This window comes from Sus scrofa, chromosome 1 (assembly GCF_000003025.6).
Source record: "Sus scrofa isolate TJ Tabasco breed Duroc chromosome 1, Sscrofa11.1, whole genome shotgun sequence".
NCBI classification, from domain to species: domain Eukaryota; kingdom Metazoa; phylum Chordata; class Mammalia; order Artiodactyla; family Suidae; genus Sus; species Sus scrofa.
The window spans coordinates 165441737-165461413 of NC_010443.5; the positions used below are offsets into that span (position 1 = coordinate 165441737).

The following is a 19677-nucleotide window of genomic DNA, read 5'->3' on the forward strand; positions in this document are numbered from 1 at the left end:
TTTTTCTTTCTATAGTGTCTGGTTCTTTAAAATGAATCATTGCCCTCAAGAGGCAAAGTTTTTCATGCTTTTTATATATTGCATACTCTGGTTAGCCAATGGAACTACAAACAATGCTTACACCAGTTTTTTCCTGTAACGAGGTTAATCTAGAGATTAAAAATGAATCTTGGGGGAAAAATGTAATTGTAATGTATACATGTAAGGATAACCTGACCCCCTTGCTGTACAGTGGGAAAATAAAAAAATTATTAAAAAAAAATGAATCTAAGCTATAGATTCCATACTCTGAAAATACAGGTACCCACACAAAGAAGGAAGAGAAAGAGTTCCCTGGTAGTCCTGGAGGTAAGGATCCAGAGTTGTCACTGTTATAGCTTGGGTCGCTGCTGTGGCATGTATTTGATCCCTAGCTGGGGAACTTTTGTGTGTCACAGGCATAGCCAAAACAAACAAGGAAGCGAGGGGAAAAATCTTTAACACTGGAAAAAGTAGAGGATTTTAAGATATTTATAGTGGAGATAATTATATCACTGGCAAATCCAAAATTGATGAGAATTCTAGTCACAATCTGAAGTTTAAACCATTCAGCTTAATGACTTTTAAATGAAAATGTGTTAAAGCCCTTATGCCATTTACTTGTATGAGAGGTGTAGGTGTGATGTTGAAACTTGTTATTACCTGAAGAGTCCAATACCACACTATCTTTTTTTTAATGTAATAACAACTGTGGTTAATGCAGCAAGATGAATGAAATTAAAACTTATTAAAAGTTAAAATAGCATGCTGATAAAGCTGTAAGGACAATTAAGATCTAGAAAGACCCCAAAAAATAAATTTGGTAACTTGTAAAAAGCAATTAGCTGAAATGGTATATATCTATAGACTTATTGGTGATGGGAAGTGGGCTGAAATTTTAAAGACCTGATGGCAGTTTTGTGTTAGAATTTTATTAAGTTAATTGCATTTTTGAAAGCAAAGTCATTAAAAAAATTTATCCTTGGGGGTAGTTACAAAATACCCAGACGAATGGTAAATTTCAGAAATTTGGAGTAATTTAGGGAGAACTAAGTAGAACTATTTAATTTCTAAACCAATGGGTGTTTAAGATTTATGATCTCTCCCATAATTACAAACACGCATTATATATCATTTTATGTTAATGTGTTGCTGGTGCTCTGCAATGTTTACACATTTTTGTAGCAAAATATTTTCTAAAATTCAACCTAACCATCATTTGGGTCCTTACCGCTGACAAATTGGTAGGGAAAGTAAGTGGAAATGATTGAGGTGAAAACACCAGAGTAGTGAAGAAACACAAACTGGTTTCGTTAAAGGTAGTCATTTTAAATGAGCTACAGTGAGTGTGAACTGTTCTTCAAATATATGTAGTGTTCACGTGTCTAAAAGCAATTCTAAATAACACTTTAATCAAAGAAGTACTTATGCCAATATATTTAGTCCTGAAGAATATACTTGACACTAGTTAAATGAATGGCTTACACAAAGGAGATAGTGTTACATTAAGCTTCATTAATAATAAAACTGACTATTAGCATTTTGCAAGGAAGGCTAGAACTGATTTTCTCTGTAATGGACAAAGTTAAATAACTATAGCTCATAAGTTTTAAGTCAAATACTGCTCATTCATTGTGGCTGGTGTTGTCAATACTTGCTGTAAAGGTTTAGGCCGAACACAAAGCTGATAAAATGTTTTTTAATTACCAGACTATAAATACAGCTTTTCAGTGGAGTTGCACCTCTTTTCACACTGGCCTGTTTGATTTCTGATAATTTGTACTGCTGACTCTGCTTACCTGTTTTTCAATAGCTACAGTCAGTGTGACTTCTTGTCCATACGGTGATAGGTAAGTCTCCTTAGAGAACATCTTTGACAAACTACCCTATTGATCTCTGTAATTCTCTGCTGCTTGCAGCATTAAATAGAGCCTTGATTTCTTGTCCAATGTGCTCACTGTGTAACAATTAAGCAAATGTAATATTTTCTTGTATTACATGAAAATCAATAGACCTCTTGCTCTCATGGAGTTGATCATGGTGAAGGATGAACTCGATGGCTAAAGGGCATGGTTCAAATATTTAAAATATCGTTCCTTGGATTTATGAAGTCTGGTAGTGAACCATTTAGTCTGAAAAATGCTCCTCATTGAACAGTAATGGTTTAAGTTTTGTCTTTAAAGTTGGATATTACATTGAAGTATTGTGGCCTAAAAGGGATAAAATATAAATGCTGGAAGTCAGGAGATTAATTCTATTTTAGTAAGAGTGCTTTTTTTTTTTTCCTTTTTTAATGGCCACACCCATGGCATATGAAAGTTCCCTGGCCAGGGATGGAATCCAAGCCTAGACTGCTGTAACAACACCAAATCCTTTAACCCATTGCACAAGGTTGGAGGTCAAACCCACACCTCTGCAGCAGCCCAAGCTGCCACAGCAAGAACTCCAGTGCTTTTTTTTTTCCTTTGTCTTTTTGGGGCACACCTGCAGCATATGGAGGTTCCCAGGCTAGGGGTCGAATCCGAGCTACAGCTGCCAGCCTATGGCACAGCCACAGCAACGGCAGATCCAAGCTGAATCTGTTCCTACACCACAGCTCACCACAATGCTGGATCCTTAAGCCACTGAGCGAGGCCAGGGATCAAACCCACATCCTCATGGATACTAGTCGTGTCCATTAAACTCTGAGCTGTGACAGGAACTCCTCAAATGCTATCTTACTTTTTGACCTCAGGCTAATAATTCTACTCCTTTGTATCTTAGTTTATTTTCCACCTGCAATCTGAGAAAGACAAAATGAGAAAACTTTCTACCTTACAGTGTATTGTGAATATGCTTATAACTGTCAGTTTTACCTTTATTCAGGAAAGCTGTTTTTGTAATCCTCATTCTTGTATTTCATATATATTTATGTTTTAAAAAAACTTCATTAATAAAAGGATTTTTAGGAGTTTCCGCTGTGGCACAAAGGGATTGGTGGCATGTTGGAAGTCCTGGGACACAGGTTCGACCTCCTGACGAGCACTGTAGGTTAACAATCTGGTGTTACTACAATTTAGGCTTAGGTCACAGCTGCGGTTCAGATATGATCCTTAGCCTAGAAACTCCATATGCCATGAGGGGCGGCCAAAAAAAAAAATTTTTTTTAAGGGATTTTTATTTTATTATTTTTTTCCCTTTTCTAGGGCTGCTCCCCTGGCATATGGAGGTTCCCAGGCTAGGGGTCCAATCAGAGCTGTTGCCGCTGGCCTACATCACAGCAACGTGGGATCCAAGCCCTGTCTGTGGCCTACACTACAGCTCACGGTAATATCAGATCCTTAACCCACTGAGCAAGGCCAGGGATCAAACCTGCAACCTCATGGTTCCTAGTCCGATTCGTTAACCACTGTGCCACAGACAGGAACTCCTAAAAAGGATCTTTAAAATAAGGTAAGAGGAAGAAAGGAGACACACTGAAGGCAGTTTATGTGAATGTGTCTGTGGCCCTGCTGGTTACACCTAAGATGGCCAGCAGGGTTCTCAGGAGACCCTGCCCTTTTGGATATCAGGAGTTTTCTAAGTTGATGAAAAAGAGACAACTTTTCAGCCCATACTTTTCAATGGGACTTTGGCTTTAATCCAGGCAACTATTTTTTAATGAAGATACGTATGTTTTTAGTACAAAATCTTGCATCTCTTCTCTAGTTATTTCTATACATATCAATTATCAAGTGTTGGAAGAAATTGCTAGTCAAAATTCTTGGTTCCTGTGTAAGTTGTGAACCACCATAAAGATGTATAGTTGGGAGCAAGAAAGTTTGCTAATTAAAACAAATTCCTACTTTCTCAGCGCTAATGTCTTATTAGCACACAACATTGTACAAATAGTTGTAAGTTCTTTCATCACATATATTTGGTCACTAATATTTCACTAATTGTTGACCTCAGTAAAAATGGAAACATTTTTATTTTTATTTTTTGTCTTTTTGCTATTTTTCTTGGGCCGCTCCCTTGGCATATGGAGGTTCCCAGGCTAGGGGTCGAATCGGAGCTGTAGCCACCGACCTACACCAGAGCCACAGCAATGCGGGATCCGAGCCGCATCTGAAACCTACACTACAGCTCACGGCAATGCTGGATCCTCAACCCACTGAGCAAGGGTAGGGATCAAACCCGCACCCTCATGGTTCCTAGTCGGATTCGTTAACCACTGAGCCACGAGGGGACTCCAGGAAACATTTTTAATTATTAAAAGCCATATATATATTGCCTTTAAAATGTATATTTTATTGTGTAATTTATAATTACTCAAAACTATAATCACAGAACAAAGAATATATATACATGTATGACTGGATCACTTTGATATACAGGAGAAACTGACAAACATTGTAAATCAACTATAATAAAAATTATTTTTTAAAAAATCTGTAATTCTTCATGAAATATCTCAAGTCTATCAAAGAATGACTATTGTTTGAATGAGAGGAGTGACCCAAAGACAAGGATCCTGGTTTCATTTCATTTAAAAGCTAATGCAGATGAGGGAAACCTTATCCTAAAGCTAGTGGATCAGGTATCTACTTTTTTTCAGCACTTAGCATTCAGACAATAATGACTTTTGGGGGCATCTTAACCTAAACAAGTACTTAGCATTACATCTCACCTGGGTCAACAGTCTAGGGTATCAGAGTTAAACTGTGTTACTGTAAATTAATGGAAAATGTAACTGCACTTTGCTGAAAGATCAATGTCCAATAAAGGCTGCACAATCAAATCTTGTTGCAATGATTGAGGTCTTTAATTGCCTTTCAAAGATAAGGTGGTAATCAACACAGCTTTAAGTGATCTTTTTTACCAGTTCAATTACATGCTAATGACTAGTGCCAAGTCAGAATCTTTAACTACTTAAACTTATTAAATCTTATGTTAGTAATGAAAAATTACTTCAGCTGCCCAATCGATAGAACACAAATCTTAATTACTATATTTCACTTTTATACCATTCTATGTGCTTGACAAATACTTCACAAGAGCTTTCCCAATAGTAAGTGTTATTAGTAGTGACCACAGCCCACAGGGTATTTTTCTAATATAAACTGGAGATCAGATGCTAAGGAAAAAATTTTTTCTCTAAATGAAGATGTGGGTAAGATAGTTTCCAATGACACAAGCTTGGCCATCCAGCAACTTCTCAGAACTCTTGTTCTGCTCATTGAGAGTACATTTAATACAACAGGGATAAAATAAATCTAGGTTGTTTCGGTAAGTGTATTTCTTTTTTTTTTTTTTTTTTTTTTTTGCTATTTCTTGGGCCGCTCCCGCGGCATATGGAGGTTCCCAGGCTAGGGGTCAAATCGGAGCTGTAGCCACCGGCCTACACCAGAGCCACAGCAATGTGGGATCTGAGCCGCGTCTGCAAACTACACCACAGCTCACGGCAACGCCGGACCCTTAACCCACTGAGCAAGGGCAGGGATCGAACCCGCAACCTCATGGTTCCTAGTCGGATTCGTTAACCACTGCGCCACGACGGGAACTCCAGTAAGTGTATTTCTAATTTCAGTTAGCTTTCCAGTAAAGAAAGAAACTGATTTCATATACAGCCTACTGTAAAAATCTCATATTTGGGTAAAGGATAAAATTTAGAAAAGGCAAATTACCAAAAAAAAAAAAAAATGTTTAAGTTGGACAGCATCAAAATTTAAAACTTTTGTGTTTTAAAGGATACTAACCAGAAAATGAAAGGACAACTGACAGAATGGGAGAAAATATTTGCAAATCATATCTCTGATAAAGGGACTTGTAGCCAGAATATATAAAGAACACTTATAACCCAATAACCCAATTGAAAAATAACCCAATTGAAAAATAGATTTGGACAGACATTTCTCCAAAGAAATTATACAAATAACTACTAAGCACATGAAATACGCTTAATTATTAAGGAAATGTAAATCAAAACCACAATACCACTTCAAACCCATTGGGGTATGAAAAGACAGTAACAAGTGTTGGAAGGAAACATGAAGTTGGAACTCACATATGTTGTTAGAAATATAAAATAGAGCAACCAGTTTGGAAAAATTTGACAGTTCCTCAAAATATTAAACATGGAGTTACCATATTAGTTAGCAATTCTATGCCTAGTTATATATGCTAAAGAATTGAAAACATTCAGAAACTTGTACAAAAAAGTTCATAGCATTATTCATTCTTGCCAAAAAATGGAAATAGCTCAAATATCAATTGATGAATGGATAAAAATAAAATGTGGCATATTCACACAATTGAATATTATTCAACCAAAAAAAAGGAAAGAAATACTGATCCATGCTATAGCACTGATGAAGCTTAGAAAATTACACTAACTGAAAAAAGCCCATCATAAAACACCACATATTTTATGATTTAATGCATATGAAATGTCCAGAATAGGCAAATCTATATATAGAGAGAAAGTGGATTAGTGATCGCCTAGACTTGGGAGGTTGGGTGTAAATGGGGAGTGACTGTCAACGTGCATGAAGGTTCTTTTGGGGGTGATGAAACTGTCCTAAAATTGATTGTGATGATGGTTGCAGAATTCTATAACTATACTTAAAACATTGAGTTGTACAATTTAAATGGAAGAACTGTGTGGCATATGAATTATTTTTCAATAAAGTCATTAAAAAGTAGTAAAGGGAGGAAAGGTAATTAGTGTTGAATAGGTACCTTGCAATTTCGATTCTGCAAGATAAAGAGTTCTGGTGGAGTTCCCTTGTGGGTTAAGGATCGGGCATTGTCACTGCAGCTGCTCAAGTTGCTGCTGTGGTGCAGGTTCAGTTACTGGCTTGGGAGTTCCTGTCCTGGCTCGGTGGTAACAAACCCAACTAGAATCCATGAGGACTCAGGTTTGATCCTTGTCTTGATCAGCAGGTTAAGGATCCAGCATTGCTGTGAGCTGTGACATAGGCTGGCAGCTGCAGATCGGATTTATCCCCTAGCCTGGGAACTTCCATATGCTGAGGGTGTGGCCCTAAAAGGACAAAAAAAAAAAAAGTTACTGGCCTGGGAACTTTCACATGTAGCATCTGAGGCCAAAAAAAAAGAGTTCTGGAGATAGACGGTACTGAGCATGATGGTACAGTAATGTGAATGTATGTGAATGTACTGAACTGTACACTTAAATGGTAAATTTTGTGTGATGTGTATTTCACCATAAGTAAAAATAATTTTTTAAAAAAATGAGTACTCAATATTACTATGATAAAATATAACTATTACATGACTTCTATAGAAAACCGAGTTTAGAAAAATATTAAAAATAGGAGTTCCTGTTGTGGCTCAGCAGGTTAAGGACCCGATGTGGTCTCTCTGAGGATGTGGGTTCAATCCCGGGCCTTGCTCAATGGATAAAGGATTCGGTGTTGGTGCAAGCTGTGGTGTAGGCTACAGCTGCAACTCTGATTCAACCCCTAGCCCAGGAGCATCCATATGCTCCAGGAGTGGCCATTGAAAGAAAAGAAAAAAGAAAAATATTAGAAATAAAAAGAGGAGTTCCCGGTGTGGCGCAGTGGAAATGAATCTAAGAACCATGAGGTTGTGGGTTTGATCCCTGGCGTTGCTCAGTGGGTTAAGGATCTGGCATTGCCATGAGCTGTGGTGTAGGTTGTAGATGTGGCTCAGATTTGGTGTGGCTGTGGCTGTGGCATAGGCTGGCAGCAACAGCTCCGATTGGACCCCTAGCCTGGGAACCTCCATATCCTGCAGGTGCAGCCCTAAAAAGAAGACAAAAAGCCAAAAGAAAATACAAAATAAATAAATAAATAAAAAGAAATAAAACATAAATTTAACATTTTATTTATTGTATTCTCGGAATTTAAAAAATTTTAGTATGAAACCTAGTTTTAATCAAGTAGATGTAATCTCATTTGGAATCATTTTTAGTAGCATTAAGAAAAGGGCATACTTGATTTGAGATTATTTAGAGGGAGAGGGAGTTCCTGAGTGGCTCAGTGGTAATGAATCCACCTAGCATCCTTGAGGACACAGGTTCGATCCCTGACCTCACTCAGAAGGTTAAGGATCCGGCATTGCCATGAACTGCATTGCTGTGAGCTGTGGTATACATTGCAGATGTGGCTCAGACCCCATGTTGCTGTGGCTGTGGCATATGCAGACAGCTGCAGGTCCAATTTGACCCTAGCCTGGAAACTTCCATATGCCACAAGAGGAGCCCTGGGAAAAAAAAAAGAATGAGATCTTATTTAAGATAAGATCAAAGAAAAGTATGTAAAATGTTAGTAGATGAAAATATCTTCTTTTAGATCCTAGTTGCTGGATAAAGAATATCAGCTACTACTAGAATGAGGCTTTATATAGTATTGCTTATAGCTATTTTAGTTGCACTTATATCATTTTAAATACAGTTTATGAACATTGTACTACTCCATTATATTATTAATTTATCTTCACTGATATTTATAGTATCAATTTAAAAGCTGTAAAACTTCATGAAAAGTAGCTTAAACAAGGACTTTGATCAACAAAAGCTTTCAGTTTTTAAAAGCAAATCATGTACTTCTTAAAGAAGATTTAAAGTTTTTTTATTGTTGTTGATGATGATAGAATTATGAACCTTATAAACACGGTATTTTTCAGTTAACCTAAATACATAAATCTATTTGAATTCATCTTATGAAAAGAGATATGTCATTAGATATATGATCATTACATGCTTTAGTGATTCATGGACCTTGTTACATACATGCTTGGTAATGTATGAATTATTTAGTAAGAAAAATCACAATAATTTTGTTGTTACTCAAAAATTTATGGGTTGGCAGAAACAATTATACAGCCCCTGAAGCTGGTATGTTAAGGTAACATCATTAACACTACATAGTATGATTTTTTTCAGTAGTTACTTGACATAACCTTTACTTCCTCTGCTAGAATATATCAGTAATTTTACAACAATCTGTCTATAAACAGAACATTGAATTTATTAACCACAAAGTGATTCATTTTACTCTATTTTCATGTAAGTGCATAATTTAAAATCAGATCTCAAAGGTTGTCACCCAAATCCTAAAGGAAAAATATAAAAAAATAAAAATCAGCACCCTAACAGACATAAATTTAAAACTCCATTTGACGAAAATTTATATTTTTATTTCACAAATGTGTATGCTTATAAGTTGGATGAAAACATTTCAAAAAAGTAGGAGATTATCTTGCAATCTTTCTTTATACATGGAATTAAGGCCCTGAATGTGAGATAAAGCCAAAATTTTAGTTTCTTATGCTTTCAAATCTCCAACTTTTATAAAATGAAAAAGAATTTCAAAGTAAAAATCTAAGTAGTATCACTTACTTTTAGATTACATTAAAAATCAACAGCCTTTCATTCATCCTACAAATCCTTTTGCATCGACTATGTTTAAGGCAAACTCTGGCAATTTTACCTGTCAACAAAATCTAGCCATTCTGAATCTACATACAGAATCCATTCTAGCCATACTGAAAAAGACTACTTCCATACACAGCTGGATGGGAATCATGTGTTACTAATTTTTGTGTTTCCAGTACTTGTCATATAATGAAGGCTCCATGTCAAATGAACATGTGATGATTAAAAATTAAAAAGGAAACTTGCCTTCATCTTTAAGAGCTTTAAGAAAAGGATTCTTTAGTTGGATATGATATGAATTCTTTACAAGAGCAGCAACAAGTTTTGAAATATTATCTTAGATGTAATAAACTAACACAGTTTTATGCCTTCTGAAAAATCAAAGATTGGAATCTTGTTACATTATCCCTTTGAAGCATTTCAAAAGGGGCAATCTATTTTCTTTCTTTTTTTTATTTTTTTTGCTTTTTAGGGCTGTACCCAAGGCATGTGGAAGTTCCCAGGTTAGCGTCTGAATCAGAGCTGCAGCTGCTGACCTACACCAGAGCCACCCCAGATCCGAGCCCCATCTATGACCTACAATGCCAGATCCTTAACCCACTGAGTGAGGCCAGGGATCAAACCCGAATCCTCATGGATATTAGTCAGGTTTGTTACTGCTGAGCCACAATGGGAACTCACAATTCATTTTCTTAAATGGTAATTTTCCTATTTTAAAGTCAAACAGAATGATGTGAAGTGATACATTAAACAGAAACTACTAGGATCAGTTAGACCTACTATTTTAAAACAGACCTAGAAATAGCATGTTGGTAATAAGAAGACAAGAAGAATGTTTTTATTGATTTGGCAAAAAAATGGAATGAATTACCTCTTGAGGCAGTGAGTCCTGTTATTGGAGATGTTTAGAGAAGCAAATGACAGTTCCTTAGGTAAATGTGGAGAGAATTCTTGCACTGGGCAGAAGATTAGATTGGTGATTTTGTAAGTTTTCTTTAACACTGCAACGTTATCATTCTTGCATGCCTGTGTCTGATTTAATTTGGTGCTTACTGCTGTTCCACTATATGTGTAATACAGAGAAACTTGTTTTGAAGATGAAAAATATGGTTTAAGTTCTTGCTGTACCATTACTGGTTGAATAACTTTAAGAAAAATCAGAGATTCCTTAGTGTCTTCATAAGTACAACAGGGAGTTTATCTAGCACTTACACATTGTTTACTTATGCCAGGTCCTAGACTAAGCACTTTACACATTCTAACTCCTTTAATCCTCTCATAACACCTCTATGAGTTAGGCACTATTTCATTTCCATTTTTTTAGCTGTGGAGACCAAGTCTTGTCCAGGGTCACCCATAGTGAATGTTCTAATCCCTGCAGTCTGTCTACAGAGTTGAAGTTCTTAACTCTTATTCTATACTTTCCTATGATGCACAGAATAATGAAAGGAAAAGTGCTTCACAAGCTGTAAAATGCCACAAAAATGTGAGCTGTATTTTGGTGGTTAATGTAAAGAAGATACTACAGACATATTTAAACAATGAAAAGAGGGAAATAATAAAGCTTAAGTGATTTGTAGGAACACCAACCCATTCTACCTAAAGTAAAATGTTGTAGTTAGACTTTAAATCCAATGACATTATAAATTAATACTTATACAATTAATTTATTAATCAATAAGTTAATTGATAAAATAATTTTAGAGCATCTAAAACCCATAGTACCTGGCACATAGTACGTGCTCCATGAATATCTGTTGAACTGTTGTTTTTGCTCCTGCATGAGTGCTGGAATTGCTTCCATTGTTCTTTTTCTGCCATAACAGAAAAGAGCAGACCTTCCCATCACATTTTCAGGGTTTTTTTGGTCCATGCTTCCTCATTGTCTTTTTTTTTTTTTTTTTTTTTTGTCTTTTGTCTTTTTAGGGCCGCACCTGCGGCATATGGAAGTTCTCAGGCTCTGGGCCTAATCAGAGCTGTTGCTGCTGGCCTATGCCAGAGCCACAGCAACACCAAATCCCAGCCATGCATCTGCAACCTCCATCACAGCTCACAGCAATGCCGGATCTTTAACCCACGGAGCAAGGCCAGAGATTGAACCTGCAACATCATGGATCCTAGTCCAGTTTGTTTCTGCTGAGCCATGACGGGAACTCCATGCTCTTCTTTTTTAAAAAAAACTAATAGATATTAAGCAATATTAGGAAAATGCTTATTGTTGTTCATTTGTTATTGGAAATTATATCTTTTTAAAATTAAAATTTCTAGGAGCTCCTATTGTGGCTCAGTGAGTTAAGAACCTGACTGGTGTCCATGTGAGTGCAGGTTTGATCCCTGGCCTTGCTCAGTGGTTTAAGTATTCAGCACTGCTACAAACTTTGGCGTAGGTCGCAGATGCTGCTTGGATCTGACGTTACTGTGGCTGTGTCAGCAGCTGCAGCTCTGACTGGACCCCTAGCCTGGGAACTTACATATACCACAAGTGTGACCCTAAATAGAAAAAAAAAAATCTAAGACATTATTGCAAGAGTGTAGAAATGCAACTCACTGAAAAATTTTTTATTTTGGAATAATTTTAGATTTACAGAAAAGTTGCAAATAAGGTACAGAGAGTTCCCATGTACCCTCACCCAGATTCCCCTAATGTTAAGCATCTTTTTTTTTTTTTTTTTGCTTTTTAGGGCTGAACCTGTGGCATATGGAGCTTCCCAGGCTGGGGGTCAAATTGGAGCTGCAGCCGCTGGCCTACACCACAGCCACAGCAATGCCAGATCTGAGCTGTGTCTGCCACCTACACCACAGCTCATGGCAATGCTGGATCCTTAACTCACTAAGAGAGGCCAGGGATTGAACCCGTATTTTCATGAACACTAGTTGGATTCGTTTCTGCTGAGTCACAAGGAGAACTCCAAGCATCTTACATAATCATTGTACATATTCCAAAACTAAAAAGTCAACATTGGTACATTACTACTAACTCCAGACTTTATCCAGATTTCACCAGGTTTTCATTACTGTCCTTTTTCTGTTCCAGGATTCCACTGAGGATCCCACATTACTTTAAGTTGCCATGTCTCCTTAGTCTCCTCATGTCTGTGAAAGGTGTGTGTGTGTGTGTGTGTGTGTGTGTGTGTGTGTGTGTGTGTGTGTGTGTGTGTGTGCGCGCGTGCGTACGCATGTCAAATTGACAGTTTTGAGCAATATTTGTCAGGTTTTTTTTGTTGTTGTTTGTTTGTGTTTTTTTTGTCTTTTTTAGGGCTGTACCTGCAGCATATGGATGTTCCCAGGCTAGGGGTCAAATCAGAGCTGTAGCCACTGGCCTACACCACAGCCACAGCAACAGGGGATCTGAGCCACATCTGCAAACTACACCACAGCTCACAGCAATGCCAGATCCTTAACCAATTGAGTGAGGCCAGGGAAGGAATCCACAACCCCATGGTTCCTAGTTGGATTCATTTCCACTGCCTCACCATGGGAACTCTTGTCAGGTATTTTTTATTTCTTTATTATTTTATTTTTGTCTTTTCTAGAGCCGCACCTGCGGCATATGGAGGTTCCCAGGCTAGGGGTTGAATCGGAGCTGTAGCCGCTGGCCTACACCAGAGCCACAGCAATGCCAGATCCAAGCCGCGTCTGTCACCTACACCACCGCTCATGACAATGCTGGATCGTTAACCCACTGAGCAAGGCCAGGGATCGAACCCGCAACCTCATGGTTCCTAGTCGGATTCGTTAACCACTGCGCCACGACGGGAACTCCAAGGTATTTTTTAGAATGTCCTTCAATTGTGGTTTGTCTGATGGTTTTCTCATGATTGGATTAAGGTTATTAGTTTTGGGAAGAAGACCCGAGGGGTCAAATGCCTTTCTTATTGCATCTGATCAGAGAGCACATGATATCAACATAACTGATCACTGGTGATGTTAGCCTTGATCACTTTGTTAGGATGGTTTTTGCCAGGTTTCTCCACTAGAAAGTTACTCTTTCCATCCTCTATTCTCATCATATTCTTTTTAAAAAAAATTTTTTAAATTAAAGTATATTTGATTTACAATGTTGTGCCAATTTCTGCTGTACAGCGAAGTGATCCACTTATACATATATATATTCTTTTCCATCATGGTCTATCCCAGGAGATTAGACATAGTTCCCTGTGGTATACAGTAGAACATTGTTGTTTTTCTTTTCTAAATGTAATATTTGCAACCATTAACTCATCATAGTCTTTTAAATCAAAACTAATCAACAAATATGTGAATGTAATATGCAGGGGCCCACACTAGAAATTGAAGGAGACAAGTAGATTTCTTGAACATAGGAGGCAAACAACACTTAAAGTTTACAGCTCAATGGGAGTCTACAATGGTTGTTGTCTCACTTCCAGTGGTGGAGGTGGTGGTGGTGGAGGAGAGGCACAGGAGCAAGTGAGGCTCAAGACAGGCAGGAGATGCACATGGTAGTTAAATCCCTGCTACTCAATCCACTCTGCCTTCAAAATCCACTCATTCATTGAACAAATATTCTTAAAGTGCCCACTGTGTGCAGGCACTACTTTCAGAACTAGGGATATGTCAGTGAATAAAACATATTCGTTCCCTCCCCTCACAAAGTTATAGTTTAGTGGGGAGGCAAACATAAGAGTGAAAAATGACGCAGAGTGGATAGGGATGAGGGCCAGGAGAAAAGTAAGCTAGGGAAGGCGGCTAGGAATTCTGCACACTTGCATGCTTGTATCCGTGGATGGGATGGGTTTGGGGCTGGTTTTCAATAGTGCGCTAAGGGAAGGCACACTGAACAAGAGGGTGATTTTTAAATCAAGATCTGCAGAATTTGAGGGAGTGAGGTATGTAGCTATCAGGGTAAGAGTAATCCAGGTAGAGGAAGACTCTGAGGTGGAATGCCCAATATGTTCAAGAAACAGTAAAAAGAAGGCTGGTGTGGATGAGGATTGAGAGATCATAAGGCCAGACATAAGGTGTGGAGGGGAGAATATGTGGAGTTCTGTCAGTCAAGGACAGTTTTAGTTCTGCACAAGTTACGAAGTTATCAGGAAAGTTTTTTTTTTTTTTTTCTTTTTTATTCTAGGGCCGCACCTGCGGTATATAGAGGCTAGGGGTAGAATCAGAGCTACAGTTGCCAGCCTACACCACAGCTCACGGCAACGCCGGATCCTTATCCCTGAGCGAGGCCAAGGATAGAACCCACATTGCTGTGGCTATGACATAGATAGGCTGGCAGCTGTAGCTCCGATTCGAGTCCTAGCCTGGGAACTTCTACATGAGATGGGCACGCCCCCCCCCCAAAAAGAAAAAAAAGAAATTACTTTATAACAAAAAAGGAAAAAAACAGCCCAGTTAAAAAATGGGCAAAGGACTTGAATAGGCAATTCCCCAAAGAAGATATACAAACGGCCAAGAAGTGTATGAAAAGATGAACATCAATAATCACTAAGGAAAATGCAAATTAAAACCACATATCACCTCATACTTGATGGAATAGCATTTAACAAAAATACAGAATGTAACAAGTGTTGGTGAAGATGTGGAGAAATCGGAACCCTTGGGCTATGGAAGGGAATGTAAGATGGCATGGCCATTGTGGAATATGGCAGCTCCTCCAAAAAATTATCACATGATCCAGCAATTCTACTTGTGGGTATACACCCAAAAGAATTGAAAGTGCGAACTGAGTTGGTTTTCCCCATGGTACTATGAATAAAAAACCAATTTTAACAAATCATGGGTTCAGAGAAAATCCCCCCACTGAGCGAGGCCAGGGATGGAACCCACAACCTCAGGGTTCCTAGTAGGATTCGTTTCTGCTGTGCCACCATGGGAACTCCGGAAATGAACTTTCATTTAAAAATGCACTGGGGTCCTTGAGCAAATGGTTTATTTTTCACAGGACTGAAGTGCAGATCTTTGACCAGCTGGAGGATCTGACTAAAGAAATTTCTACCTAAGCAATTAATTTACAAAACTGAAAACATATCATTTATCTCCTACAATGGACTTTCAAATTAAACATCAGAGAGCGCAGGCAGAGAAGATATGTAGGAAAAAAATTATATTATACTAAAACTGGCCAATATTTATTTTTTTTTTCTGGCATTAAGCAACTATTTGATAAAGGGAAATGAAACACCTCCCCCACCGAATTTATACAAAATTCAGCCCCCCAAAGTAAAGCCATATGTGCACTTTCCTTAGAACGAGATGAAAGACGAAACTACACGTTACAACTTGTAAACAAACTTCTGTAAAGGAATCGTAGAGCAACAAAATTATGCATTTAAAAGTCTGAGGTTAACAAGGCAGTTAAAAATAACCAAGTGTTACTGCTACCGCCTCTGATATCACTGATTGCATAAACATTGCTTAGCTAGTGGAAAATTAATGGGTTAGACTGGATATTTTTTGCAACAATTTAACAAAAGATGATGCCACTACTGCAGCTGTCCCCAGGCAGTTAAACTCTTCACTGAATTTCTCTACAGTAACTTTCGAGTAAGGGGCTGTTTGCTATTTTAGGGCAACCATGGGGTAAAGAACCTCACTAAAACCCCATATTTGCTTTGCTCATTTTGGAGAAAGATCTGGATCTGTGACTTGGAAAATGGAAGAAGAAGAAAAAAAAAAAAAAAAAGACAACCTTGCTCTTGACCATTTGATGCACAAACCCCCACGAATATTTAGGTACAGGGCCTGACGAAGGAATAAACGATGCAGTCCTATCTTTCTAGGCTTCTCTACAAGCCAAGAGTACACATTTTAAGCAATCTATTGGCTTTTGGCGGACCTCTGCCTTAGTTCAGTTTCCTCCTTCGTTTGTTAGATATTTTCACATCGCTAATTTTAATGAGTCAGGAAAGGAAAGGGCCATCACTCGATCGCTCGGCGAAAAGGTGGGGTGTCCCGGGAGTGGGCAGCCCAGTCGGTCCCTTCACTCCGGCCCGAGCGCCCCGCGCTGCCTCCTTGGGTCCCGTCCGCCCGGGAGCAGGGGGAGGGTTCGGCCAGGAGCTGCCCTTTTCCAACATGGCGCCGCGGGAGGCGGGTCCCCTCGCCGGCTCCCGGGGTTCCGGCGCCGCGCGTTTTGGTTCCGGAGTAACAGTGCCCTCGCCGCCGCCCTCCCCCTCCTCCTGCCGCCGGGACGCGCGGCCTCGGGTGCCCAGGGCTGAGCCGCACGGGCGGCGCAGTCTGACTCCGGTTGGGCAGAAGACTGTCTCCCCACCTCCAACTTCCCGCGGAGGGTCCCCGGCGGCTTTCTCCTGGTTCGGCTGCCCCGGGGCTTCTTCCACACCACACCGGACTGAGTCCCCTTCAGTCCAGGACCCTCCGCCCCTGCTGAGGAGGAGTGGACACCTGCCGCTGTATCTCCCTAAAACAGGGTCTTCTGTTTGCCGTCCCCTCACACCCTCACAGACGGCAGAGAGCTGCATGACCCCGTTTGCCTTCTTTTCCAACTCCAGAACCTTCTGACCTCCCCTAGTTCCTACTGACTCCTTCCTCTTGCCCAGTCCACGCTCACCGGGAGACATCCCTCGGCCCCCTGCAGCCTGGGCCTGGCTCGGAGCCTGCGGGCCTCTTCTGGACCTCCTCCTCTCTTCAGCCCCCTTGCTCTCTGTCACCTTATCTTCTCTTGGAAGCCCCACCTAACAGGGACCGGTGGGTACCCCCTTACCAGGATGTGAGCCCCTTTCACCTGTAATGCTGTGGCTGGCCCTTGGCCCCTTCCATGCCATGGAGAACCAGGTGCTGGTGATTCGCATCAAGATTCCAAATAGTGGAGCGGTGGACTGGACAGTGCACTCGGGGCCGCAGCTACTCTTCAGGGATGTGTTGGTGAGTGCTAATCTCAGTGTTCCATCCTGGCGAGGGAGGGTGCAGGGATTTGTGGGGTAGTCTGCGCCTTGATCACTGAAACTTAACCCCGGTGGCCTGGTGGCCTGAGCTAGTGGCCATTGCTGGCCTCAAGTGAGGACAGTTTTATTGCTTCCACCACAGGCAGTGATTAATTGCATGGGCTTAAATCTGACAAATGTGCAGGTCCCTGGGAAAGTAGAGATGAACCAGATTGAACCTCTGCCCTCAGGGAGTGCACAGCCTGGACTGGAACATATACATGGAAGCAACAACTAGGATTCAAAAAGCTGAATCTAAAAGTTTTTCTAAAGTATTTTGTGGAATGTCCCTGGCCAGGTTCCAGCCATGTCTTCCTACTGAGTTCCTTAAACTTGGTGACTAGTGGGAAAGAGAAACAAGGCGTCTTTAACCAGTTGTGTTTCAGCAAACCTTAGGTGTCATAGGTTTTAAGGTATTTTATGTACTACTAAGAAGGAAAAAGCTGACGTAGCACACATTGTGCAGAACCTAGTTTCAGAGATGTTAAAATAGAGGGGGAAATGTGCATTTTAGAGTCAATAATGTAGTCTTAACTTTCATAATAAATATTCACAATGTATTTCAAATAAAATCATGGAGTGTTAGAGGAGGGGATAACCCCAGAGGTGGCCTTTTGAGCCCTCTGATCCTTTTTGTAGTTGGTTACCAAGGAGCAGTGAGGTGAAATGACTTTTCCAAAGCCATGTTGCTTGTGAGTGGAAGTGTCAGTGCCATAACTCAGATTTCCTTACTTTACTTAGTATTTATTTCCATGTGCTGCAGTGCCACTTTTCATCTTTTAGCATTTATTTGAGATAGAGTGCTTTGTGCCCATTTTACATTTTGAATAACTGAGCTGTCGAAGGTAGAGCTGACATATCATGGGGCACATTGCAAGTATGGGATCTATAGTGGAACTTAGCTATAGGATAAGATGGTGCTGGGTGGAGGTTTTTTAGAAGATCTGTGATGTGGCTTTTGATTGTCATAAGTTACTCAATCAAAATTTGATCCCTGTACCTTCATTTTGAGTTTTTGATGTTACTGACCACACAGACCATACAGATTTTCAGGTGTCTGGGCCAGGAGTGCAGAGGCTGGTGAAAGCCAGCAGCCTCCAATCTTATGCCATCCTTCTCTTTGCATCCAGAGTTCTCCACACACTCACAGGCACGTGGATCTTCCTTCATGGTAAGGCCTGAACTCCTTGGCATGGTCTTTTGATTGGCTCGTGCCTGACTGGCACCAGCTTCATCTTTCACTATACCCCTATGAGCATCTTGTGCTCCAGGTATTTATAATTAATCTTGAGTTCTCCCAGGTGCCCAGGCCATCTCCACTTGGCCTCTTTCTTTTTTTTTTTTTTTTTTTATTTTATGGTTGCACCTATGGCATGTGAGAATTCCTAAGCCTGGAGTTCCTGTTGTGGCTCAGCAGTTAATGAACCAACTAGTATCCATGAGGACGAAGGTTCAATTCCTGGCTCGATTAGTGGGTTAAGGATTTGGCATTGCTGTGAGCTGTGGTGTAGGTCACAGAGGCAGCTCAGATCCCACGTTGCTATGGCTGTGGCATAGGTCGGAGGCCACAGCTCTGATTTGACCCCTAACCTGGGAACCTCCATATGCCTCAGGTATGGCCCTAAAATGACAAAAGAAAAAAAATAAAAAAAGGAAGTTCCTGGGCCAGGATTGAATCTGAGCTGCAGCTGTGACCTATTCCTGCTGCTGTGGCAATGCTGGATCCTTTAACACACTGCCAGGCCAGGGACTGAACCTGCACCTGCCACTGTAGTTGGATTCTTAACCCAGTGTGCCACAGCAGGAACTTGGCCTCTTTCTTCGGCTGCCCAACTCCTACGTGTCCTTCAAAATCCAGCTTTGATTTTCCTCTACACTGGTCATACATGCCCCTCCTCTGTGTTCCACCACAGTACATGGATTTTGTGCTAACCTTGTCTCATTCACTAGATAATACACTGGAGGAGACAGACATCTCTGTTTCCTCTCTGTTTCTGGGGCTTCATAGGACCCTAAGATATTTGTTTAATGAGGAAGCGTCAAAGAGGATACATACTATTATGGCTTTGTGGATGCACATTAGGTTTTGAATAAAGACATTTGGGTTTAGGAGTTTCTGTCTTGGCGCAGTGGAAACGAATCCGACTGGGAACAATGGGGTTGCGGGTTTGATCCCTGGCCTTGCTTAGCGGGTTAAGGATCCGGCGTTGCTGTGGGCTGTGGTGTAGGTCGCAGACGCGGCTTGGATCCTGAGTTGCTGTGTCTCTGGTGTAGGCCGGCAGCAACAGCTCCAATTCGACCCCTAGCCTGGGAACCTCCATATGCTGCAAGTGTGGCCCTAAAAAATACAAAAAAGCAAAAAAAAAAAAAAAAAAA

The 19677-nt window shown here is 40.2% G+C and overlaps 1 protein-coding gene across 13 annotated transcripts in view; it reads left to right on the plus strand.

Moving 5' to 3' along the window:
- The window catches only part of MAP2K5 (mitogen-activated protein kinase kinase 5), a 275190-nt gene continuing 272039 nt past the window's right edge, over positions 16527-19677 (plus strand). For 7 of the 13 annotated variants that reach the window (XM_021100443.1, XM_021100434.1, XM_021100478.1 and 4 more), the window contains exon 1: positions 17074-17242. In XM_021100443.1, the coding sequence (XP_020956102.1) occupies positions 17108-17242 (135 nt within the window). In that variant the 5' untranslated portion in view covers positions 17074-17107. Of the gene's footprint in view, positions 17243-19677 lie in introns of all 13 variants that reach the window. The other 6 variants (XM_021100474.1, XM_021100477.1, XM_021100479.1 and 3 more) reach the window with 5 other exon arrangements.